Source organism: Octopus sinensis, linkage group LG3 (assembly GCF_006345805.1).
Source record: "Octopus sinensis linkage group LG3, ASM634580v1, whole genome shotgun sequence".
In the NCBI taxonomy this organism is placed as follows: Eukaryota; Metazoa; Mollusca; class Cephalopoda; order Octopoda; family Octopodidae; genus Octopus; species Octopus sinensis.
Genome location: NC_042999.1, coordinates 5,998,014 through 6,015,616, shown reverse-complemented (window position 1 = coordinate 6,015,616; position 17,603 = coordinate 5,998,014). Strand labels below are relative to the sequence as shown.

Genomic DNA, 17,603 nt, shown 5'->3' with positions numbered 1-17,603 from the left:
TTTACATGCCACTGGCAATGACCACACTTGAATGGTGTTTTTATGTGTCACTGGCACAGGAGCCAGTCAGGCATCGACCATGCTCAAATGGTGCTTTTTACATGCCACTGGCAATGACGACACTTGAATGGTGTTTTTATGTGTCACTGGCACAGGAGCCAGTCAGGCATCGACCATGCTCAAATGGTGCTTTTTACATGCCACTGGCAATGACGACACTTGAATGGTGTTTTTATGTGTCCACTGGCACAGGAGCCAGTCAGGCATCGACCATGCTCAAATGGTGCTTTTTACATGCCACTGGCAATGACCACACTTGAATGGTGTTTTTATGTGTCACTGGCACAGGAGCCAGTCAGGCATCGACCATGCTCAAATGGTGCTTTTTACATGCCACTGGCAATGACCACACTTGAATGGTGTTTTTATGTGTCACTGGCACAGGAGCCAGTCAGGCATCGACCATGCTCAAATGGTGCTTTTTACATGCCACTGGCAATGACCACACTTGAATGGTGTTTTTATGTGTCACTGGCACAGGAGCCAGTCAGGCATCGACCATGCTCAATGGTGCTTTTTACATGCCACTGGCAATGACCACACACTTGAATGTGTTTTTATGTGTCACTGGCACAGGAGCCAGTCAGGCATCGACCATGCTCAAATGGTGCTTTTTACATGCCACTGGCAATGACCACACTTGAATGGTGTTTTTATGTGTCACTGGCACAGGAGCCAGTCAGGCATCGACCATGCTCAAATGGTGCTTTTTACATGCCACTGGTAATGACCACACTTGAATGGTGTTTTTATGTGTCACTGGCACAGGAGCCAGTCAGGCATCGACCATGCTCAAATGGTGCTTTTTACATGCCACTGGTAATGACCACACTTGAATGGTGTTTTTATGTGTCACTGGCACAGGAGCCAGTCAGGCATCGACCATGCTCAATGGTGCTTTTTACATGCCACTGGTAATGACCACACTTGAATGGTGTTTTTATGTGTCACTGGCACAGGAGCCAGTCAGGCATCGACCATGCTCAAATGGTGCTTTTTACATGCCACTGGTAATGACCACACTTGAATGGTGTTTTTTATGTTCACTGGCACAGGAGCCAGTCAGGCATCGACCATGCTCAAATGGTGCTTTTTACATGCCACTGGTAATGACCACACTTGAATGGTGTTTTTATGTGTCACTGGCACAGGAGCCAGTCAGGCATCGACCATGCTCAAATGGTGCTTTTACATGCCACTGGCAATGACGACACTTGAATGGTGTTTTTATGTGTCACTGGCACAGGAGCCAGTCAGGCATCGACCATGCTCAAATGGTGCTTTTTACATGCCACTGGCAATGACCACACTTGAATGGTGTTTTTATGTGTCACTGGCACAGGAGCCAGTCGGCATCGACCATGCTCAATGGTGCTTTTTACATGCCACTGGCAATGACCACACTTGAATGGTGTTTTTATGTGTCACTGGCACAGGAGCCAGTCAGGCATCGACCATGCTCAAATGGTGCTTTTTACATGCCACTGGCAATGACCACACTTGAATGGTGTTTTTATGTGTCACTGGCACAGGAGCCAGTCAGGCATCGACCATGCTCAATGGTGCTTTTTACATGCCACTGGCAATGACCACACTTGAATGGTGTTTTTATGTGTCACTGGCACAGGAGCCAGTCAGGCATCGACCATGCTCAAATGGTGCTTTTTACATGCCACTGGCAATGACCACACTTGAATGGTGTTTTTATGTGTCACTGGCACAGGAGCCAGTCAGGCATCGACCATGCTCAAATGGTGCTTTTTACATGCCACTGGCAATGACCACACTTGAATGGTGTTTTTATGTGTCACTGGCACAGGAGCCAGTCAGGCATCGACCATGCTCAATGGTGCTTTTTACATGCCACTGGCAATGACCACACTTGAATGGTGTTTTTATGTGTCACTGGCACAGGAGCCAGTCAGGCATCGACCATGCTCGAATGGTGCTTTTTACATGCCACTGGCAATGACCACACTTGAATGGTGTTTTTTATGTGTCACTGGCACAGGAGCCAGTCAGGCATCGACCATCGACCATGCTCAAATGGTGCTTTTTACATGCCACTGGCAATGACCACACTTGAATGGTGTTTTTATGTGTCACTGGCACAGGAGCCAGTCAGGCATCGACCATGCTCAAATGGTGCTTTTACATGCCACTGGCACAGGAGCCAGTCTGTAACACTGGCAACGATCATGCTCGAATGGTGCTTTTTACATGCCACTGGCAATGACCACACTTGAATGGTGTTTTTATGTGTCACTGGCACAGGAGCCAGTCAGGCATCGACCATGCTCAAATGTGCTTTTTACATGCCACTGGCACAGGAGCCAGTCTGGTAACACTGGCAACGATCATGCTCGAATGGTGCTTTTTACATGCCACTGGCAATGACCACCACTTGAATGGTGTTTTTATGTGCCACTGGCACAGGAGCCAGTCAGGCATCGACCATGCTCAAATGGTGCTTTTTACATGCCACTGGCAATGACCACACTTGAATGGTGTTTTTATGTGCACTGGCACAGGAGCCAGTCAGGCATCGACCATGCTCAAATGGTGCTTTTTACATGCCATTGGCACAGGAGCCAGTCTGGTACACTGGCAACGATCATGCTCGAATGGTGCTTTTACATGCCACTGGCAATGACCACACTTGAATGGTGTTTTTATGTGCCACTGGCACAGGAGCCAGTCAGGCATCGACCATGCTCAAATGGTGCTTTTTACATGCCACTGGCAATGACCACACTTGAATGTGTGTTTTTATGTGCACTGGCACAGGAGCCAGTCAGGCATCGACCATGCTCAAATGGTGCTTTTTACATGCCATTGGCACAGGAGCCAGTCTGGTAACACTGGCAACGATCATGCTCGAATGGTGCTTTTTACATGCCACTGCAATGACCACACTTGAATGGTTTTTTTATGTGCCACTGGCACAGGAGCCAGTCAGTATCGACCATGCTCAAATGGTGCTTTTTACATGCCACTGGCACAGGAGCCAGTCTGGTAACACTGGCAACGATCATGCTCGAATGGTGCTTTTTACATGCCACTGGCAATGACCACACTTGAATGGTGTTTTTATGTGCCACTGGCACAGGAGCCAGTCAGGCATCGACCATGCTCAAATGGTGCTTTTTACATGCCATTGGCACAGGAGCCAGTCTGGTAACACTGGCAACGATCATGCTCAATGGTGCTTTTTACATGCCACTGGTAATGACCACACTTGAATCGTGTTTTTATGTGCCACTGGCACAGGAGCCAGTCAGGCATCGACCATGCTCAAATGGTGCTTTTTACATGTCACTGGCACAGGAGCCAGTCTGGTAACACTGGCAACGATCATGCTCGAATGGTGCTTTTTACATGCCACTGGCAATGAACACACTTGAATGGTGTTTTTATGTGCCACTGGCACAGGAGCCAGTCAGGCATCGACCATGCTCAAATGGTGCTTTTTACATGCCACTGGCACAGGAGCCAGTCAGTGGCTCCGGCAACAATCACTGATAAAAAAAGTGAACATAAAACAAGATATGTAATAAATTAAAACTGGATTCATTTGTATCAAAAATAATCAGGTTTTTCTTAATTAATTCTAATTACCTTTGGCCGAGCCACAACGATCATTACGAAGACAGCAACTTGTAGAGCAAGGATAATGGTCATTATTGTACTGTACTGGAAAATAAAAGACATAGGTTCAAATAGTACTGATTGCAGTGAGAAAAATGGGAAAAAACGTTGTAACAAAAACTATTTTGAATAATCCTTTTTACTATAAGCACAAGGTCTGAAATTGGTGGGCGCGGGGGGGGGGGGGTTAGTTTAATACATCGCCCCCCCCAGTGTGGCACTGGTACTTAATTTATCACCTCAAAAGGATGAATGGCAAAGTCGACCTCAGCGGAATTTGAACTCAGAATGTTGAGTAATAATAATAATAATAATAATCAATATTGGGGGAAATGGGGAAGAGTCAATTACATCGGACCCCAGTGTTCAACTGGTACTTATTTTGTATACTGTAAACAGCTTAATGCAGATAATTTTTATCGACAAAATCTTACATGGATCCCCAAGTGTCATATAACCCCTTGAGAATGACTGGGTTAAAAAAGGGAAATGTTGTAAGGGCTGTGGTGCCATGTTGTAAGGGCTGTGGTGCCATGTTGTAAGGGCTGTGGTGCCATGTTGTAAGGGGTGTGGTGCCAAGTTTTCTCCTGCTGGTTGCTGTTCTTAGAACCAACCTTGTTCGAATCCAAGGTAACATCATCACCCCACCTCACTCCTTTGAACAACATGCACCTTAATGGATTACTATGTTTGCAAGGAAGGGCGGTGAGCTGGCAGAATCGTTAGCACGCCGGGCTAAGTGCTTAGCGGTATTTCGTCTGTCGTTACGTTCTGAGTTCAAATTCCGCCGAGGTCAACTTTGCCTTTCATCTTTTCGGAGTTGATAAATTAAGTATCAGTTACGCACTGGGGTCGATGTAATCGTCTTAATCTGTTTGTCTGTCCTTGTTTGTCCTCTCTGTGTTTGACTCCTTGTGGGTAGTAAAGAAATAGGTATTTCGTCTGCCGTTACTGGGGTCGATGTAATCAACTTAATCCATTTGTCCTCTCTGTGTTTAGCCCCTTGTGGGTAATAAAGAAACAGATACACCTATAACATACGACCAACTGATTAAATTTGCTTCAGAACCATGAGGCCCTAGGTTCATCTCCACTGCTTGGCGTTTTGAGCAAATGTTTTTTTCTATAGCGTTGAATTGACCCAAAGCTCACAAGTGAAACTGAGCAGATGACAGATGAAAGAACTGCAATTGAAAGACGTAGCTATTCACATTCAAAATCAAAAATCAAAATCGATCAACATGAATGGAAATTGTAGCTGTGATGCCGGTGGCACATAAGAGAACCATCCGAATGTGGCCGTTGCCAGCGCCGCCCCGACTGGCCTCCATGCCGGTGGCACGTAAAAAGCACCATCCGATCGTGGCCGTTTGCCAGCCTCCCCTGGCACGTAAAAAGCACCCACTACACTCATGGAGTGGTTGGTGTTAGGAAGGACATCCAGCCGTAGAAACATTGCCAGATCAGACTGGGCCTGGTGCAGCCTCCTGGCTTCCCAGACCCCAGTTGCACCGCCCAACCCATGCCAGCATGGAAAGCGGACGCTAAACGATGATGATGACAGATTGTCACACTAATTCTACCTGAGAAATTAAGTTACGGATACACCTATCTGTGGAATGGTAAGGCATCTGCAAACACCTTACAGGTGCCATATACAAACAAACAAAAGGTATTTTACTCAGATTTTACATCACCGTGTTTGCTACATCATCATCGTTTAACATCTGTTTTCCATGCTGGCATGGGTTGGACGGTTCGACAAGGGTCTGGGAAGCCAGGAGGCTGCACCAGGCTCCAGTCTGATGTGGCAGTGTTTCCACAGCTGGATGCCCTTCCTAAGGCCAACCACTCCGTGAATGTAGTGGGTGCTTTTATCGTGCCACCGAGACAGGTGCCAGGCGAGGCCGGCAACAGCCACGATCGGTTGGTGCATTTTACGTGCCACCGGCACTGGTATCACAACTACAATTTCCATTGATTTTTGATTGATTTCGATTTCACTTGCCTCAACAGGTTTTCGCAAGCAGAGTTTTGTGTCCCAAGAAGAAAAGGTACAAGTACCAAAATATGTATGATAAATATATAGCATCTCGAAAGAGTCCAGAAGCTGGCTACCCGCATGGTTCTTGGTCTCAAGAATTTGTCTTATGAAGAAAGGCTGAAGACGCTCAACCTTTATTCTCTAGAAAAACGACGATGCCATGGTGATCTCATTCTCGCTCACAATATCATAAGCAGAAAGTGTAACCTCTCAAAAGAGCTGTTCTTCACTCCTGCTCCAGAGCATCGGCTGCGGGGTCATTCCGAAAAGCTCTTCCTGCGACGATTTCATCTCAATCGAAGGAGAGGGGCTTTCTCCGTCCAGGTTGCGGATCCGTGGAATAAGCTGCCGGACGAGATGGTGAAGATGCCGATGACCGCTCGGTTCAAAGTCTCCCTTGATCACAAGTGGCCTGAACTCTTTGCATGAACACCACCCTGTACATAACTCCATGTCCCCCTACATGGCCTTGCATTTTGCTTTTTGAGCCAAAAAATTAACTAATTAACCAACTAACATTCCAATCAAAAGACAAATTTGTCTTATTTTCCTGCCTAGGATTTCTTTACCATGCAAATCCCAAACCTATTTTATAAGGAAAAATAATAAAAACTCTCAATAATAGAAATATAAAAATTACTAAGTCTCTATAATAGAGATTGCGGCAGCGTTTACTTGAAATTAATTGTTATCGCCATATTAATATGGCATTCTTATAGATATAAGAATAATCGCTGCAGCTGGTCAGCTCCATGAGGCCACCGCCATCAAGATAGCTATTGATACACGATCTGTATCCATTATAACCTTCGAACAAGGGAGGTCAGCCGCTTCACACTGCCAGTCCGACAGCTACAGATGCGTTTCGGGGTATTGCCCCATGTCAATATAGTGCAGTCAGACCGCAGGTGTCGCCACTGACGTCTCTGTTCGAAGGTTTCTATTTACCTAGTTTATTTAGAAAGCAGGTAATATACTCACTGTTCCAAGCATCCAGATGTTCTCTTTCCATGTTCCAAAGCAACCGAAGAATGCAATAAATACAGCAACAACAGATGCAATTATCAGAACGATGGCAGCAGCCTTAATCGTCTCATTATCAAAGCCATCAAGAACACCTTCAATTTTAATTTCGTCAAGCCCCTCTAGTAAAAGGTCCTTTCTAGCCAGCAAGACGCTTCCGAGGGCAACACCAGCAATACCCAAGATCTGAAAAAAAAATAAAATCATTGCAGAATTGGTAACTGATCGTCAAGTAAAACAATTTAATGACAATTTTTAAATATGTAAAATTCTACTTACAAAGATGATCAAATTAAAGAAAAAAAGAATATATTTCATACAGTTTTCTGAAGATCCACCATCCATTTTGAATTTGGATCTGAAACGATTAAAATTTGGGTTTTAAAAACAGATTTTCAAGAAAATGTTTACAGTAAAATTTCAAAATAGTATTAGTGCTGCTCTGAAATTGCTTGCTGTTCTTGGAATTTAACAAGAATCTTTAAAAACTCACGTTACAAGGGAATTATTTCAGACATATCATGGCATTAGGAAGAGCAACCAGTCATATAAACCATACCAAAATTGAAGTGGAGGCGCAATGGCCCAGTGGTTAGGGCAGCGGACTCGCGGTCGTAGGATCGCGGTCGTAGGATCGCGGTCGTAGGATCGCGGTTTCGATTCCCAGACCGGGTGTTGTGAGTGTTTATTGAGCGAAAACACCTAAAAGCTCCACGAGGCTCCGGCAGGGATGGTGGTGATCCCTGCTGTACTCTTTCACCACAACTTTCTCTCACTCTTACTTCCTGTTTCTCTTGTACCTGTATTTCAAAGGGCCGGCCTTGTCACACTCTGTGTCACGCTGAATATCCCCGAGAACTACGTTAAGGGTACATGTGTCTGTGGAGTGCTCAGCCACTTACACGTTAATTTCACGAGCAGGCTGTTCCGTTGATTGGATCAACCGGAACCCTCGTCGTCGTAACCGACGGAGTGCTTCCATCCACCAAAATTGAAATACTGGAGTCAAATATCTCGGATTCACTGGTTCCTATCTAATCCAACCGTTCAACCCATGCAGGCCTAAAGGGTCATGACAAAGTCAAATATAACATTTTATGAATTTTTAAACATAAAGGATACTTCTATGAATGAATTCCAATATTTTGAATCCGGGTTTGTCCCCATTAACGGGAGGGGGTGGCCAGATTTACCTCACTTTTTACAGCAACTGCTCTCACACCATCTTGCCCATTTTTGGCAGTCCTTCATCCTCAAGCCAACCTTGCCAATCTCCTCCTCCACCTGTCCCTTCCATGTTTTCTTTGGTTGCGTGCCAGTGGCACATAAAAGGCACCATTCGAGTGTAATCGTTGCCAGCGTCGCCTTACTGGCACCTGTGCCCGTCCTAGTAGGGTGCCAAGAGCACCATCCGAGTGTGATCGTAACCAGAGCAGCCAACTGGCTTCCGTGCCGGTGGCACATAAAAGGCACCATTCAAGTGTGATCGTTACCAGCGTCGACTTACTGGCACCTGTGCCGGTGGCATATGTAAAAATATTCGAGCAAGGTCATTGCCAGTATTACCTGACTGGCCCTCATGCCGGTGGCACTTTAAAAGCACCCACTACACTCTCGGAGTGGTTGGCGCTAGGAAGGGCATCCAGCTGTAGAAACTCTGCCAGATCAAGATTGGAGCCTGGTGCAGCCACTGGCTCTCCAGACCTCAGTCAAGCCGGCCAACCCATGCCAGCATGGAAAATGGACATTAAACGATGATGATGAACCCTTTCGCTAATGGGGTACTTTGTCCTCATTCCTAAGACATTCTTTTTCTGTTGATATAATTTCCCAGCCCCTGCCTAGGATTGAACTCAGAACCCGAGGGTTAGTAGCCTATGCACTTATCCACCACTCTATATACCCATTGGCAAATATAGAGGTTGGGTTGGAAATTCCACCAGGGCACCTGATGAAGGCTGGAGAGTACATCAGCCGAAACGTTGTTGTAACAACAAACAAGATGAGGACACCTATCCATCCAATGTAAATAAGGCGCAGGAGCGGCTGTGTGGTAAGTAGCTTGTTTACCAACCACATGGTTCCGGGTTCAGTCCCACTGCATGGCACCTTGGGCAAGTGTCTTCTACTATAGCCTCGGGACGACCAAAGCCTTGTGAGTGGATTTGGTAGACGGAAACTGAAAGAAGTCCGTCGTATATATATATATGTATGTGTGTGTGTTTGTGTGTCTGTGTTTGTTCCCTTAGCATTGCTTGACAACCGATGCTGGTGTGTTTACGTCCCCGTCACTTAGCGGTTCGGCAAAAGAGACCGATAGAATAAGTACTGGGCTTACAAAAAATAAGTCCTGGGGTCGAGTTGCTTGATTAAAGGCAGTGCTCCAGCATGGCCGCAGTCAAATGACTGAAACAAGTAAAGGAAAAAAGAAAAAAAAATGTACATAATACCTCGTCTCAGAAATATAGAATAGAACAATGTGTGTGTGTGTGTGTGTGTGTGTATCATCATCGTTTTACATCTGTTTTCCATGCTGGCATGGGTTGGATGGTTCGACTGGGATCTGGGAAGCCAGGAGGCTGCACCAGGCTCCAATCTGATCCGGCAGTGTTTCTACTGCTGGATGCCTTCCTAACGCCAACATATATAACTATGGCACTACGTCGGTTACAATGACAAGGGTTCCAGTTGATCCAATCAATGGAACATCCTACTCGTGAAATTACCGTGCAAGTGGCTGAGCACTCCACAGACACGTGTACTCTTAAAAGTAGTTCTTGGGGAGATTCAGCGTGACACAGAGTGTGACAAAGCTGGCTTTTTGAAATACGGTAACAACAGAAACAGGAAGAAAGAATGAGAGAGAGTTGTGGTGAAAGAGTACAGCAGGGTTCGCCCACCCTCCCTGCCGGAGCCTCGTGGAGCTTTAGGTGTTTTCATTTAATAAACATTCACAACGCCCGGTCTGGAAAACAAAACCACGATCCTACGATCGCGAGTCTGCTGCCCTAACCACTGGGCCATTGCACCTCCACACACACACACACACACATTGAAATCTTGCAGCTATGAGATTAATGTAGAATTAATTCAAAGCAATGTAAACAAAACAAGGATTAAATATGAGTAATCCGAATGCTAAATGGTTAATCATTATGAAGTTGGATTTTTTTTTTTATCCAGGGGCATCCGAGGGATTCCAGAAATACCCATAATGTCTACAGTGCCAAGAATCTTAGGGCAATTTTGCAGGAGAGGGGGGGCATTTTCAGTTAATTTTTCTACCTTTTATCTTTTTATTTTCTACTTGTTTCAACCATTTGACTGTGGCCATGCTGGGGCAGTGCTCTGAAGGTTTTAGTTGAATGAATCAACTCCAGTGCTTATACTTTTTAAGTTTGGTATTTATTCTATTGGTAAGCAAGCTACTTACCACACAGCCACTCCTGCGGTAGAAAAGGGTGGCCACCACAAGTAAGAGAGTCTGAGGGAGGCCGTTGCAAGGGGAAATAAACTGTGGGAGTATAAAAGAGGAGCAAATGATGAAGAGGAAACAAAGTGGCATTCGTTGTGGTGTGTTAGTCATAGTGTTATAAGAATTTAATTGTTGGAAGGGCCAGTGAACCCTTCCAGCCCTTGTTACTCAATGAGGGCATTCGATAGATTTCTGTTTGTTGATGTGGTTCATTGTCTGTTGGTATAAGATTGGCGGCGAGATGGCAGAAAGGTTAGCACGCCGGGCGAAATACTTAGTGGCATTTCGTCTGCCGCTACGTTATGAGTTCAAATTCCACCAAGGTCAACTTTGCCTTTCATCCTTTCGGGGTCGATTAAATAAGTACTAGTTACGCACTGGGGTCGATATAATCGACTCTATCCGTTTGTCTGTCCTTGTTTGTCCTCTCTGTGTTTAGCCCCTTGTGGGCAATAAAGAAATAGGTATTTCGTCTGCCGCTGCATTCTGAGTTCAAATTCCACCAAGGTCAACTTTGCCTTTCATCCTTTCGGGGTCGATTAAATAAGTACCAGTTACACACTGGGGTCGATATAATCGGCTTAATCTGTTTGTCTGTCCTTGTTTGTCCCCTCTGTTTGGCCCCTTAAGGGTAGTAAAGAAATAGGTATAAGACTGGGAACAATTCTAAGGTGTTGAAATGATGTAGGCCAAGTATCCAGGATGGTTGGTGGTAACTAAAGGTTAGTTAAGGAGCTTGACATTAAGGGAATGTCAAAGAAGTAACCAGAGTTTGGTGAAATGGGAGAATCATTTAACCCTTTCGTTACTGTATTTATTTTAAGATTCTCTGTGTTTCTTTCAATCAATTTTAAATTTAACAAGTAATTTAGTAAGATAACTTAGTTATCATTAAGCTAGTGTTAGGGACATAAATTGTGTCTAAGGTTTGGTGGAAGATTTTAATTCAAAACTTATGAAAACAGAGCCAGAACTGGTTTCAGCCAGGTTGGTAACAAAAGGGTCAACGTTATTATGAATCTGAAATTAATCACAAGGAGGAACAGGGGTATGAAACATTGACACTAGAAGGGTCACAGGTATGACTTAAAATTCCCTATAGCAAAGGGGGCATTATCACTAGAAAGATAGGATATATGAAAGACTCTCCCCACCCCTCACTGAAAAAGGGAGCATTCATTTTCAGAGGGTGATAATGTATTTTCAAAATATTTCTTTGCTATTTTGGAGATTCCAGGATTTCTTTATTGCTATTGATGTTTCTATTTTAAAAGCTACCTTCTAACATTTCAGGTGAGTAAAGGTGGAAACCTGGCAGAATCGTTAGCGCATCAGGCAAAATGCTTAGAAGCATTTTGTCCACCTTTACGTTCCAAGTTCAAATTCCACCTGTCGACTTTGCCTTTCATCTTTTTGAGGTCAATAAAATCAGTACCAGTCAAGAGAATCAAATTAATCCCTGCACTGAAAATGCTGGCTTGGTGCTAAAGCTTGAAACATCATCATCGTCATCATTTAACGTCCGTTTTCCATGCTATCATGGGTTGGACGGTTCGACTGAGATCTGGGAAGCCAGAAGGTTGCACCGGGCTCTAGTCTGATTTGGCGGTGTTTCTACAGCTGGATGCCCTTCCTAATGCCAACCACTCCGAGAGTGTAGTGGGTGCTTTTTACGTGCCACTTTTTACGTTCGGATGGTTGATTTTTACGTGCCACCGGTACAGGGATCACAACTACAATTTCCATTGATTTTTTTATGTTGATGTACTTGACTCAATAGGTCTCCTCAAGCACTGGGTCGAAACGATGTTTCTTTACTTGCCACCTGCACAGGAGTCAGTCCAGCGGCACTGGCAACGGTTGGGTGCCAGTCATAGGATTTGGTTCAATTTCGATTTCACTTGCCCCAACAGGTCTTCGCAAGCAGAGTTTAGTGTCCGATGAAGGGAGGTTGGCATGGGTGCCAGTCATCGGATGTGAGTTAGATTTTCTGGGCAGGGAACACTGACAGGGTAGGGGGCGTGGATATACTTCTTGCAGAGAAATGGGTAGATAAGGTAATCGAGGTAGTCAGAGTAAGTGATAGAGTATTTAAGATTAGATTAGTGCTTCACCATAGGTCAGCTACCATCATCTCGGCATATGCCCCTCAACCAGGGCTACCGGAAGGACAGAAAGACCAATTCTATGACACCCTATTGTGGACTACCTCGTTGACAAATGACAGTGACCTTCTCTTTGTGGCAGGTGATTTCAATGGACATGTTGGCCGGCATGTCGGGGGCTTCCATGGCGGCTATGGTTTTGGCTCTCAAAATGAGGAGGGAACCAGGCTGCTGGAGTTCTGCAATGCAAATGACCTTATGATTTGCAATACCAACTTCAGGAAACCCACCTCTCACCTAGTCACCTAACGTTCTGGCAGACACACCAGCCAGATTGACTACATCCTTGCCAGAAAAAGGGAAAGAGGGCTGATTATAAATGCCAAAACCTTTCCAGGTGAAGAATGTACTCCTCAACATAGATTAGTAGTTAGCGACTTCAGGATCAGAGCTAAATGGTTGCCCAGAAGAAGACCAGCTTGGAGGAGAATGGTCTGGAAGCTTAAAGATCCTGCAAATGGACAGAGATTTAGAGACATACTACTCGAAGCCTTTGTCGAAATAGAAGGGGATATAGCTTCACTTAATGTGGAAGACAACTGGAGATTTCTACGGGACAATCTGCTGACAGCCACTGACCAGATCTGTGGATGGAGCAAAGTCCCGTCTCGACCCAGAGTAACGTGGTGGTGGAACAATGTGGTGGACAGGGCTATTAGACAAAAGAAACAGGCTTGGAGGGACTGGAAGAACGGTGGTAGCAGGGAATTGTATCAGACAGCCAGAAGGGAAGCTAGGAGACAGGTTTATTTAGCCAGAGGGGAAGCGGATAAGAAAAAATTTGCCAATTTTCTGAGCCGTGAGGATGAAAGACTTGAGGTATTTCGTGTTGCAAGACAGTGTGTGAGAGAGAATCGTGATGTGGTAGGAGAGAAGTGTGTTCGCATGGATGATGGTTCACTTGCGTTAAATGAGGATGCAAAGAGAGAGGTTTGGAGATGCCACTATGAAAGGTTGCTGAATAAAGAAAATGAATGGGATAAAGAGAGTCTGCCGAATGTCAACCCAACAGAGGGACCAGCCATCCGAGTTGAAAATTCTTTGGTAGTTAAAGCAATTAGAAGCATGAAGACAGGGAAAGCCCCAGGCCCATCAGGAATTACTGCAGAGATGCTCAAAATATCTGGCAGTGTCGGCTATAACCTAGTCACCCATATAGTCAACCAGGTGATACACGAAGGAGTCATACCCAATGACTGGTGTAGCAGCATACTAGTCAACTGCTACAAAGGTAAAGGTGATGCCCTAGATACAAATAATTACAGAGGTATCAAGCTGTTGGATCAGGTAATGAAGGTTACGGAGAGGGTCATAGCCCAACTAATTAGAGAGAGAGTTAGTTTAGATGAGATGCAATTTGGGTTCGTGCCAGGGAAAAGTACCACTGATGCTACATTCCTGGTAAGGCAGCTACAGGAGAAATACCTAGCCAAAGATAAGCCCCTGTACCTGGCTTTCGTTGACATGGAGAAAGCCTTTGATAGGGTCCCCCAATCCCTTATCTGGTGGTCATTGAGGAAACTAGGGATAGATGAATGGCTGGTGAGGGCTGTGCAAGCCATGTACAGAGATGCCGTAAATAAGGTTAGGGTTGGCAACATGTACACAGAAGAATTCAAAGTAGAGGTTGGGGTCCACCAGGGTTCAGTACTCAGCCCCCTCCTATTTATCATAGTACTCCAGGCAATTACGGAGGAATTCAAGACAGGTTGCCCCTGGGAGCTCCTCTATGCTGACGACCTTGCTCTAATTGCTGAGTCACTATCAGAACTGGAAGAGAAGTTCCAGGTGTGGAAGGAGGGTTTAGAATCAAGGGGCCTTAGAGTCAACCTAGCTAAAACCAAAGTCCTAATAAGTAGGAAGGTAGACAATCCACAAATGTCTTCAGGAAGATGGCCCTGCTCGATCTGTAGAAAAGGTGTAGGTAGAAACTCTATAAGATGTACCCAGTGTAAGCTATGGACACATAAGAGGTGCAGCAATGTCAAAGGTAGGCTAACTGGGAAGATAGTTTTTGTATGTGGCAGATGCTCGGGAGCATTAACCTCCGAAAATCTGCAGAAAACAACTTCCGTCACTTTCCAGGGGGAAAAACTAGAAGTAGTTGATAGCTTCCGTTATCTAGGTGACCAAGTCAGTAGTGGGGGTGGGTGCGCTGAAAGTGTAACTGCTAGAATAAGAATAGCCTGGGCAAAGTTTAGGGAGCTCTTACCTCTGCTGGTGACTAAAGGCCTCTCACTCAGAGTAAAAGGCAGACTGTATGATGCATGTGTACGAACAGCCATGCTACATGGCAGTGAAACATGGGCCGTGACTGCTGAAGACATGCGTAAGCTTGTGAGGAATGAAGTAAGTATGCTCCGATGGATGTGTAATGTCAGTGTACATACTCGACAGAGCGTTAGTACCTTGTGAGAAATGTTGTACCTAAGAAGCATCAGTTGTGGTGTGCAAGAGAGACGATTGCGCTGGTATGGTCATGTGGCGAGAATGGATGAAGATAGTTGTGTGAGAAAGTGCCAATCCCTAGCAGTTGAGGGAACCCGTGGAAGAGGTAGACCCAGGAAAACCTGGGACGAGGTGGTGAAGCACGACCTTCGAACTTTAGGCCTCACTGAGGAAATGACTAGAGACCGAGACCTATGGAAATATGCTGTACGTGAGAAGACCCGGCAGGACAAGTGAGCCCAGCCCACTTATGCATGCCTTTCCTCCCTTGGACACAAAGACCTGTTGAGGCAAGCCAAGTCGATATAGAACCTCATCCAACGACAGGCACCCATGCCAACCCCCCTTTGCTTGCGAAGACATGTTGGGGAAATCGAAATCGAATTGAACCAGCCAGGATCCCTGGTCTGGTGGTACGTAAAAAGCACTATCCGACTCGTGGCTGATGCCAGCGCCACTTCGACTGGTTTCCGTGCCGGTGGCACGTAAAATACACCAATCCAACCGTGGCCGTTGCCAGCCTCACCTGGCACCTGTGCAGGTGGCACGTAAAAAGCACCCACTACACTCACGGAGTGGTTGGCGTTAGGAAGGGCATCCAGCTGTAGAAACATTGCCAGATAAGACTGGAGCCTGGTGCAGCCTTCTGGCTTCCCAGATCCCCGGTCGAACCGTCCAACCCATGCTAGCATGGAGAATGGACGTTAAACGATGATGATGATGATGATGATAAATTGGAATCAGAACTGACACTTTGGGAATGGCCTTTGTTCCAGAAGTCTTTCAACGTATTCCTTTCCAATTTTGTTTTTTTTTCTCCAGTATTTACAGTTTTCTAGTCCTTAGTCTGGTTGTTCAAGAGTTACAAAAGCATTTTTCGGAGGTGACCCTCCTGGAAGAGGATCTTTAAGATTAGATTTCAGAACTTCTTGGAGTATTTTTGTATCTAACAACTTTTAGGTAGTGAGGTTATAGAGCCTTACTTCAGTTGAGATCAAATATAAATTTTGTCCTATTTTTACAGTCTCTCAGATTATTGCAGCTCATGTTTTTCATCAGGGGTTTCAAATCCTTTCTTGAACATCACTGTTGTCTCATTTGATGTTTAGGGTCAATCACATTCTTAACGCATGAAAATCTCTTCTCTAGCTGACATTATTTGCTGACATACCATCCATAGAGCAGTAGAGAGAGAGTTCAATTACTTGATACACCAAAATGTTTGAGGCCCCTGTCGTCAGAACCCAAACAGGGGTCAGAAAAGACTCAGCAGCTGTGATGGCAAAAGGATGTAACGTCTTTAACAGTTCACCAGCAAAAGTAATTTCAAAGACTACTTTTGACTGTGAGAAGTGACTGAGCAACAGTCTTCACTTTTGGGATGCTGACACCGAGGTCAAACATGCCATAAACACAAATGGAGGTGGGATTTTCTGAGATGTTCTGCAGGATTTTATAGACTCCCCCGATGATCGTGGCTGTTGCCAGCCTCCCCTGGCACCTGTGCCGGTGGCATGTAGAAGCACCCACTACACTCATGGAGTGGTTGGCATTAGGAAGGGCATCCAGCTGTAGAAACACTGCCAGATCAGACTGGAGCCTGGCGCAGCCTCCTGGCTTCCAAGACTCCGGTCGAACCGTCCAACCCATGCTAGCATGGAAAACAGACTTTAAATGATGATGATGATGATGTTCCTTGCAAGGCCTTGTTAACAGCACGTGACAGGAACTAGAGGAGGATATAAATGGTAGTCCCCTGAAATGCAGAAGAGAGAGAAAGAATCTCTTTCTGTGACATTCCCCATGGTACACAAAGAATTTGGAGCACTTTTTGCATGTTGGACGTCACTGAGGCAATGATTGAGAAGAAGACCCATGAAGCCAAGCAAAAATCACAGTTGTGGCAGACACCAGTGTCATGCAAACGGCACCTGTAGCGATGGCACATAAAAACACCCATTACACCCTCAGAGTGGTTGATGTTAAGAAGGGCATCCAGTTAGATACCATGTCAAATCGGACTGGAGTCTGATGCAGCCTTCCAGCTTGCCAGCCCCAGTCAAACCATCCAGCCCATACCTGCATGGACAACTGATGTTAAATCATGATGATGCACAACATTGTGGTATCCCTTAATCTACGGACTATGTTTCCAGGATGACAACCGATTACGCCATTAGTCTTTTGATGTGAATCCAATCCTAAGAACAATGAAGACCTTTCAGAATGTATAGGACATGGTATGGAAATTGAATTCAGTGGAATTGGACAGCGTTGTCTTTGGCATACTGCAACTCACAGATCACAATCAAGGATGTAGAATTCTTTCAATTTAAGCCGTTATAGTTAAAAGGTTCTCCACTCGCCTCACCGGCATGTGAACAAGACATTCGAGCGATGTCGTTGCCAGCACTGCTGGACTGACTCCTGTGCAGGTGGCACGTAAAAAGCACCAATTTCGAGCGTGGCCATTGCAAGTACCGCCAGACCGGCCCTCTTGCCAGTGGCACTTCAAAAGCACCCACTACACTCTCGGAGTGGTTGGCGTTAGAAAGGGCATCCAGCTGTAGAAACTCTGCCAGATCAAGATTGGAGCCTGACGCACCCATCTGGTTCGCCAGTCCTCAGTCAAATCATCCAACCCATGCTAGCATGGAAGGCGGATGTTAGTTAGTTAGTTAATTTTGGCTCAAAAAGCAAGGTCATGTAGGGGTACATGGAGTTATGTACAGGGTGGTGT

The 17,603-nt window shown here is 45.4% G+C and overlaps 1 protein-coding gene across 1 annotated transcript in view; it reads right to left on the bottom strand.

Annotated features, from left to right (window-relative positions):
- Positions 1–3,600: 3,600 nt before the first annotated feature.
- LOC115209164 (CD81 antigen-like) overlaps positions 3,601–17,603 on the bottom strand; it is a 34,658-nt gene continuing 20,655 nt past the window's right edge. The window contains exons 2-4 of the mRNA XM_029777391.2: positions 7,055–7,133; positions 6,734–6,961; positions 3,601–3,753 (exon numbers count right to left, since the gene is read on the bottom strand). Coding sequence (XP_029633251.1) covers positions 3,661–3,753; positions 6,734–6,961; positions 7,055–7,120 — 387 coding nt within the window. The 5' untranslated portion in view covers positions 7,121–7,133 and the 3' untranslated portion in view covers positions 3,601–3,660. The remainder of the gene's footprint in view (positions 3,754–6,733; positions 6,962–7,054; positions 7,134–17,603) is intronic.